At 45.4% G+C, this 8,232-nt stretch overlaps 2 protein-coding genes across 2 annotated transcripts; both read right to left on the minus strand.

The window, feature by feature from the left end:
- Positions 1 to 7: 7 nt before the first annotated feature.
- LOC149980110 (uncharacterized) lies at positions 8 to 3,144 on the minus strand. The gene is made up of 3 exons (XM_090188543.1): positions 3,005 to 3,144; positions 272 to 2,826; positions 8 to 25 (listed from the first exon to the last, which is right to left on the minus strand). The coding sequence occupies exons 2-3, from the start codon at positions 2,783 to 2,785 to the stop codon at positions 8 to 10; spliced, it is 2,532 nt and encodes an 843-aa protein (XP_090044669.1). The 5' UTR covers positions 2,786 to 2,826; positions 3,005 to 3,144.
- Positions 3,145 to 3,256: 112 nt separating this feature from the next.
- LOC149980111 (uncharacterized) lies at positions 3,257 to 6,905 on the minus strand. Its single transcript, XM_090188544.1, has 2 exons — positions 3,521 to 6,905; positions 3,257 to 3,274 (listed from the first exon to the last, which is right to left on the minus strand). The coding sequence occupies exons 1-2, from the start codon at positions 6,629 to 6,631 to the stop codon at positions 3,257 to 3,259; spliced, it is 3,129 nt and encodes a 1,042-aa protein (XP_090044670.1). The 5' UTR covers positions 6,632 to 6,905.
- Between the last annotated feature and the right edge of the window lie 1,327 nt (positions 6,906 to 8,232).

Below are 8,232 nucleotides of genomic sequence, written 5' to 3' on the forward strand. Positions count from 1 at the left end.
CATGTGACTAATACACTTTGTCTACCTGCAAATAAGTAAGTTGTAGAAATGTGGACCAAAAAGAAAGTGAACATACCAGAAACTGATAATGATGCATCTGAGGAAGATTACCGGATATATATTTTTGAATCCTTGATTCAACTGTAGAAAAATATCAGTGCACAAAATAAGCACTAAAAGGACAAGAGAAATAGTAAATATAACTCACAATCAAGTTTTGTTATAAATGTACATTTAAAGATTCGTGCTTATGCCAATTATCAACATTTACCTCAGTTGTCAGATTTGAAGCCAAATTAAGGTACTCATTGGACTGTGGACTTTTGTAGGCTTCCAAAAATTTACTATTCAACCGGAAATGCAGAATAAGTACACCTTCATTTGCTGTTTGAGGGTCAGTGGAATCACTGGTTGGGGCAACATTAGTTGTTGGAGCAACAGGTGTTGTTGTATCAGAAGCTGGAGTTATCGTTGTTACAGCTGTGGTTATCATTGGTGATGCTGTGGTTGTTTTGTAAAAAGCCGTGGTTGTTGTAGCGGCAGCTGTTGTTCTTGTGGGGGTAGCTACGGTTGTTGTACGAACAGCTGTGGATGTTGTGGGGCCGGCTGTAGTTGTTGTAGCAGCATCTGTGTTTGATGTGGGGGAAGCTGTGGTTGATGTGGGGCTGGCTGTGGTTGTCGGAGCTGCGGCTGTGGTTGTCGTTGTAGACGTGGTTGTTCCAGGAGCATTTGAGGTTCTGGGGATGGATTTGGTGGTTTCAGCTGTTGTTGTTGTTGCAGCAGCTATGGTTGTTGTGGGGGAAGCTGTGGTTGTTGTGGGAACAGCTGTTGATGTTGGGGGGACTGCTGTTGTTGTCGTAGCAGCATCTGTGTTTGATGTGGGGGAAGCTGTGGTTGATGTGGGGCCGGCTGTTGTTGTTGTAGCAGCATCTGTATTTGATGTGGGGGAAGCTTTGGTTGATGTGGGGCTGGCTGTGGTTGTCGGAGCTGCGGATGAGGTTGTCGTTGTAGACGTGGTTGTTCCGGGAGCATCTGTGGTTGTAGGGATGGCTTTGGTTGTTGTAGCTGTTGTTGTCGTAGTAGCAGCTATGGTTGTTGTGGGGGAAGCTGTGGTTGTTGTGGGAACAGCTGTGGATGTTGGGGGGACTGCTGTTGTTGTCGTAGCAGCATCTGTGTTTGATGTGGGGGAAGCTGTGGTTGATGTGGGGCTGGCTGTGGTTGTCGGAGCTGCGGATGTGGTTGTCGTTGTAGACGTGGTTGTTCCGGGAGCATCTGTGGTTGTAGGGATGGCTTTGGTTGTTGTAGCTGTTGTTGTCGTAGCAGCAGCTATGGTTGTTGTGGAGGAAGCTGTAGTTGTTGTGGGAACAGCTGTGGATGTTGGGGGGACAGCTGTTGTTGTCTTAGCAGCATCTGTGTTTGATGTGGGGGAAGCTGTGGTTGATGTGGGCCTGGCTGTGGTTGTCGGAGCTGCGGCTGTGGTTGTCGTTGTAGACGTGGTTGTTCCAGGAGCATCTGTGGTTGTGGAGATGGATTTGGTTGTTGTAGCTGTTGTTGACGTAGCAGCAGCTATGGTTGTTGTGGGGGAAGCTGTGGTTGTTGTGGGAACAGCTGTGGATGCTGGGGGGACTGCTGTTGTTGTCGTTGCAGCATCTGTGTTTGATGTGGCGGAAGCTGTGGTTGATGTGGGGATGGCTGTGGTTGTCGGAGCTGTGGCTGTGGTTGTCATTGTAGACGTGGTTGTTCCGGGATCATCTGTGGTTGTGGGGCTGGCTGTGGTTGTTGTAGCTGCAGCTGTTGTTGTTGTTGCAGCAGCTATGGTTGTTGTCGGGGAAGCTGTGGTTGTTGTGGGAACAGCTGTTGTTGTTGTAGCCACAGTTTTAGTTGTCGTAGCAGAAGCAGCTGTGGTTGTTGTTGGAGCAGCTGTGGTTTTTTTGGGGACGACTGTGGTTGTTTGTTGTTCGCATGGTTTAGGGTGTTTTTGCCCCTGCTGTTGTTGATGTTTCAGCTTATGATGATCTGGGTGCCGCTGTGGTTTTTGAGGGTACAGCTCTTCTGCTTGACTCTGCAGTGTGGTTGTTGTGGGAGCAGCTGTAGTCGTTGTTGGTGCTGCTGTGGTTTTTGTAGGAGAAAGATTTGTTTTTGTAGCCACAGCTGTAGTTGTCGTAGCAGCAGTAACTGTGGATTTTGTGGTAGATGCTGTGGTTGTTGTGAGTACAGCTGTGGTTGTTGTAGGGGAAGCTGTGGTGGTTCTGGGAGCTGCTGTAGTTGTTAACATTTTTTGGATTGTTGTCGGTGCATCTGTGGTTGTTGAATCCACAGCTGTTGTTGTAGTAGCAGCAACTGTGGTTGTCGTGGGGAAAGCTGTGGTTGTTGTTGGAGCAGCTGTGGTTGTTGAAGAGGAAGCTGTTGTTGTTGTTGGAATTGATGTAGTTGTTAGAAAATATGTGGTTGTTGTGGGTGCATCTGCGGTTGTTGTGGGAGCAGCTGTGGTTGTTGTGAGTACAACTGTGGTTGTTGGAGCTGTGGCTGTGGTTGTCGGAGCTACGTCTGTGGTTGTGATTGATGTCGATGTGGTTGTTTCGTTTACAGCTGTGATTGTTGTTGCCACAGCTGTACTTTTCGTAGCCACAGCTGTAGATGGCATATGTGTGGCTGTGGTTGTTGTTGGATCATCTGTTGTTGTTTGGGGAGCAGCTGTGGTTGTTATAGCAGCAGTCATTGTTGTCTTAGCAGCAGTGGCAGTTGTTGTGTGGGAAGATGTGGTAATTGTGGGAGCAGCTGTCATTTTGTTGGTAGTCGTAGTAGCAGTCGTGTTATTCTGGAGTTCTGTATAAAAAAAATGTTTTATTACGACCATTATAATGCTCTGCAATATCTGTTAAATGTGCTGAATTAAATTTGTTTTGTAATCCAACACCACAGTCCTGGACAACTCGGACAACTACTCTTTCTCCCCATAATGTGTTTGAATTACATAATGTGTTGTGTTTAGATGAATCCTTACCAGCTTTGATACTGCCCGTAATAACATCTAAGAAGACTGTGAACGTGCTGATGGATGTCTTGAGGGAGTCCTCTACATTTGTAACGTTAGGGACCACAGACTGGCTCGTGAAGATCAAGTTAGTTGTCACACCCACAGAACCAGACCTAAATACCAAAGAACAGAATTGATGTGAAATGCAATAAAAGTTATTACTGTTGTTAGTAGGATAATTTGTTCTATTTGTATTGTTAAAGAATGGTTTACATGTGACTAATACACTTTGTCTACCTGCAAATAAGTAAGTTGTAGAAATGTGGACCAAAAAGAAAGTGAACATACCAGAAACTGATGATGATGCATCTGAGGAAGATTACCGGATATATATTTTTGAATCCTTGATTCAACTGTAGAAAAATATCAGTGCACAAAATAAGCATTAAAAGGACAAGAGAAATAGTAAATATAACTCACAATCAAGTTTTGTTATAAATGTACATTTAAAGATTCGTGCTTATGCCAATTATCAACATTTACCTCAGATGTCAGATTTGAAGCCAAATTAAGGTACTCATTGGACTGTGGACTTTTGTAGGCTTCCAAAAATGTACTATTCAACCGGAAATGCAGAATAAGTACACCTTCATTTGCTGTTGGAGGGTCAGTGGAATCACTGGTTGGGGCAACAGTAGTTGTTGGAGCAACAGGTGTTGTTGTATCAGAAGCTGGAGTTATCGTTGTTACAGCTGTGGTTATCAATGGTGATGCTGTGGTTGTTTTGTAAAAAGCCGTGGTTGTTGTAGCGGCAGCTGTTGTTCTTGTGGGGGTAGCTACGGTTGTTGTACGAACAGCTGTGGATGTTGTGGGGCCGGCTGTAGTTGTTGTAGCAGCATCTGTGTTTGATGTGGGGGAAGCTGTGGTTGATGTGGGGCTGGCTGTGGTTGTCGGAGCTGCGGATGTGGTTGTCGTTGTAGACGTGTTTGTTCCGGGAGCATCTGTGGTTGTAGGGATGGCTTTGGTTGTTGTAGCTGTTGTTGTCGTAGCAGCAGCTATGGTTGTTGTGGGGGAAGCTGTGGTTGTTGTGGGAACAGCTGTGGATGTTGGGGGTACTGCTGTTGTTGTCGTAGCAGCATCTGTGTTTGATGTGGGGGAAGCTGTGGTTGATGTGGGGCCGGCTGTTGTTGTTGTAGCAGCATCTGTGTTTGATGTGGGGGAAGCTGTGGTTGATGTGGGGCTGGCTGTGGTTGTCGGAGCTGCGGATGTGCTTGTCGTTGTAGACGTGGTTGTTCCGGGAGCATCTGTGGTTGTAGGGATGGCTTTGGTTGTTGTAGCTGTTGTTGTCGTAGCAGCAGCTATGGTTGTTGTGGAGGAAGCTGTAGTTGTTGTGGGAACAGCTGTGGATGTTGGGGGGACAGCTGTTGTTGTCTTAGCAGCATCTGTGTTTGATGTGGGGGAAGCTGTGGTTGATGTGGGCCTGGCTGTGGTTGTCGGAGCTGCGGCTGTGGTTGTTGTTGTAGACGTGGTTGTTCCAGGAGCATCTGTGGTTGTGGAGATGGATTTGGTTGTTGTAGCTGTTGTTGATGTAGCAGCAGCTATGGTTGTTGTGGGGGAAGCTATGGTTGTTGTGGGAACAGCTGTGGATGCTGGGGGGACTGCTGTTGTTGTCGTAGCAGCATCTGTGTTTGATGTGGGGGAAGCTGTGGTTGATGTGGGGCTGGCTGTGGTTGTCGGAGCTGCGGATGTGGTTGTCGTTGTAGACGTGGTTGTTCCGGGAGCATCTGTGGTTGTAGGGATGGCTTTGGTTGTTGTAGCTGTTGTTGTCGTAGCAGCAGCTATGGTTGTTGTGGGGGAAGCTGTGGTTGTTGTGGGAACAGCTGTGGATGTTGGGGGTACTGCTGTTGTTGTCGTAGCAGCATCTGTGTTTGATGTGGGGGAAGCTGTGGTTGATGTGGGGACTGCTGTTGTTGTCGTAGCAGCATCTGTGTTTGATGTGGGGGAAGCTGTGGTTGATGTGGGGCTGGCTGTGGTTGTCGGAGCTGCGGATGTGGTTGTCGTTGTAGACGTGGTTGTTCCGGGAGCATCTGTGGTTGTAGGGATGGCTTTGGTTGTTGTAGCTGTTGTTGTCGTAGCAGCAGCTATGGTTGTTGTCGGGGAAGCTGTGGTTGTTGTGGGAACAGCTGTTGTTGTTGTAGCCACAGTTTTAGTTGTCGTAGCAGAAGCAGCTGTGGTTGTTGTTGGAGCAGCTGTGGTTTTTTTGGGGACGACTGTGGATGTTTGTTGATCGCATGGTTTAGGGTGTTTTTGCCCCTGCTGTTGTTGATGTTTCAGCTTATGATGATCTGGGTGCCGCTGTGGTTTTTGAGGGTACAGCTCTTCTGCTTGACTCTGCAGTGTGGTTGTTGTGGGAGCAGCTGTAGTCGTTGTTGGTGCTGCTGTGGTTTTTGTAGGAGAAAGATTTGTTTTTGTAGCCACAGCTGTAGTTGTCGTAGCAGCAGTAACTGTGGATTTTGTGGTAGATGCTGTGGTTGTTGTGAGTACAGCTGTGGTTGTTGTAGGGGAAGCTGTGGTGGTTCTGGGAGCTGCTGTAGTTGTTAACATTTTTTGGATTGTTGTCGGTGCATCTGTGGTTGTTGAATCCACAGCTGTTGTTGTAGTAGCAGCAACTGTGGTTGTCGTGGGGAAAGCTGTGGTTGTTGTTGGAGCAGCTGTGGTTGTTGAAGAGGAAGCTGTTGTGGTTGTTGGAATTGCTGTAGTAGCTGTTAGAAAATATGTGGTTGTTGTGGGTGCATCTGCGGTTGTTGTGGGAGCAGCTGTGGTTGTTGGAGCTGTGGCTGTGGTTGTCGGAGCTACGGCTGTGGTTGTCATTGATGCCGATGTGGTTGTTTCGTTTACATCTGTGATTGTTGATGCCACAGCTGTACTTTTCGTGGCCACAGCTGTAGATGGCATATGTGTGGCTGTGGTTGTTGTTGGATCATCTGTTGTTGTTTGGGGAGCAGCTGTGGTTGTTGTTGTAATGGCTGTGGTTGTTGTAGCAGCAGTCGTTGTTGTCGTAGCAGCAGTGGCAGTTGTTGTGTGGGAAGATGTGGTAATTGTGGGAGCAGCTGTCATTTTTTTGGTAGTCGTAGTAGCAGTCGTGTTATTCTGGAGTTCTGTATAAAAAATGTTTTTATTACGACCATTAAAATACTCTGCAATATCTGTTAAATGTGCTGAATTACATTTGTTTGGTAACCCAACACCACAGTCCTGGACAACTCGGACAACTACTCTTTCTCCCCATAATGTGTTTGAATTGCATAATGTGTTGTGTTTAGATGAATCCTTACCAGCTTTGATACTGCCAATAATAACATCTAAGAAGACTGTGAACGTGCTGATGGATGTCTTGAGGGAGTCCTCTACATTTGTAACGTTAGGGACCACAGACTGGCTTGTGAAGATCAAGTTAGTTGTCACACCCACAGAACCAGACCTAATTATCAAAGAACAGAATTGATGTGAAATGCAATAAAGGTTATTACTGTTGTTAGTAGGATTATTAGCCATATTAGTATTGTTAAGGAAAGTTTTACATGTGTCTAATACACTTTGTCTACCTGCAAATAAGTAAGTTGTAGAAATGTGGACCAAAAAGAAAGTGAACATACCAGAAACTGATGATGATGCATCTGAGGAAGATTACAGGATATATTCTTTTGAATCCTTGATTCAACTGTAGAAAAATATCAGTGCACACAATAAGCATTAAAAGGACAGGAGAAATAGTAAATATAACTCACAATCAAGTTTTGTTATAAATGTACATTTAAAGATTTGTGCTTATGTCAATTATCAACATTTACCTCAGTTGTCAGATTTGAAGCCAAATTAAGGTAGTCATTGGACTGTGGACTTTTGTAGGCTTCCAAAAATGTACTATTCAACCGGAAATGCAGAATAAGTACACCTTCATTTGCTGTTTGAGGGTCAGTGGAATCACTGGTTGGGGCAACAGTAGTTTTTGGAGCAACAGGTGTTGTTGTTGTTGTAGCAGAAGCTGTAGTTATCGTTGTTACAGCTGTGGTTATCATTGGTGAAGCTGTGGTTGTTGTGTAAAAAGCTGTTGTTGTTGTGGCTGCAGCTGTGGTTGTTGTGGGGGTAGTTACGGTTGTTGTACGAACAGCTGTGGATGTTGTGGGGACAGCTGTTCTTGTCGTAGCAGCATCTGTGTTTGATGTGGGGGAAGCTGTGTTTGTAGTGGGGCTGGCTGTGGTTGTCGGAGCTGCGGCTGTGGTTGTCGTTGTGGATGTGGTTGTTGCGGGAGCGTCTGTGGTTGTGGGTTTGGCTTTGGTTGTTGTAGCCACATTTTTAGTTGTCGTAGCAGCCTCAGCTGTGCTTGTTGTGGGAGCATCTGGGGATTTTCTGGGGACGACTTTGGTTGTTTGTTGTTGGCAGGGTTTCGGGTGTTGTTGCCCCTGCTGTTGTTGCTGTTGTTTCAGATGATGTTGTTGTTCATGCAGCTGTGGTTGTTGTAGCCGCAACTCATTTTGTTGTGTCTGCTGCATGGTTGTTATGGGCTCAGGTGTGGTTGATTGTCCTGCCACGATTGCTGTTGCCGTAAGTACTGTTGATGGAATGGAAATTATTATTGGTATTTATTTTGTTGTTTCACGTTTCATCTTCATCTTTTTTTTTACACATGTTTGACCCCTATTTTTGTCACTAAACAATTTCCTTACATATTTTCATCATTTGCATGAACTGGTACCGTGCTGCCTTCAGGGAAGTCTTATGAGGCTTGATGGCGTCCTAGAACAAGACAACTGACGCACGTGTTCGTGAGAGACTCACCTTTACATCGATGGGTCAATAGTTTGTAGGCCAAACCATTCGGACACTACAGAGTAATTTTTTTTGAATGTATCATTGTTTTTAGCTCTGCCACTTTCCACTGCAGATGCGGAAGGCAGATATGGGCGGAATGTGGTCCATTGAGACAGTCTGATTTGAACAGGGATTTATTTTATTATGCGAGTTACATTACATAGACTTGTTTATACTGTATTATTGACTGTATGTTTGTTTTACTCCATGTGTAACTCTGTGTCGTTGTATCTGTCGAACTGCTTTGCTTTATCTTGGCCAGGTCTCAATTGTAAATGAGAACTTGTTCTCAACTTGCCTACCTGGTTAAATAAAGGTAAAATAAATAAATAAAAACATTTCCGGAAATTGACCCAAGAGGGTTTTAATATGTTTCTGAGCTA

Source organism: Oncorhynchus mykiss, chromosome 10 (genome assembly GCF_057628025.1).
Source record: "Oncorhynchus mykiss isolate SJ-2025 chromosome 10, ASM5762802v1, whole genome shotgun sequence".
Classification (NCBI taxonomy): Eukaryota; Metazoa; Chordata; class Actinopteri; order Salmoniformes; family Salmonidae; genus Oncorhynchus; species Oncorhynchus mykiss.

Bases quoted from the DNA above. Each gene is read 5' to 3' on its own strand.
- LOC149980110 (XM_090188543.1), bottom strand. From the start codon at position 2,785: ATGACAGCTGCTCCCACAATTACCACATCTTCCCACACAACAACTGCC.
- LOC149980111 (XM_090188544.1), bottom strand. From the start codon at position 6,631: ATGTTCACTTTCTTTTTGGTCCACATTTCTACAACTTACTTATTTGCA.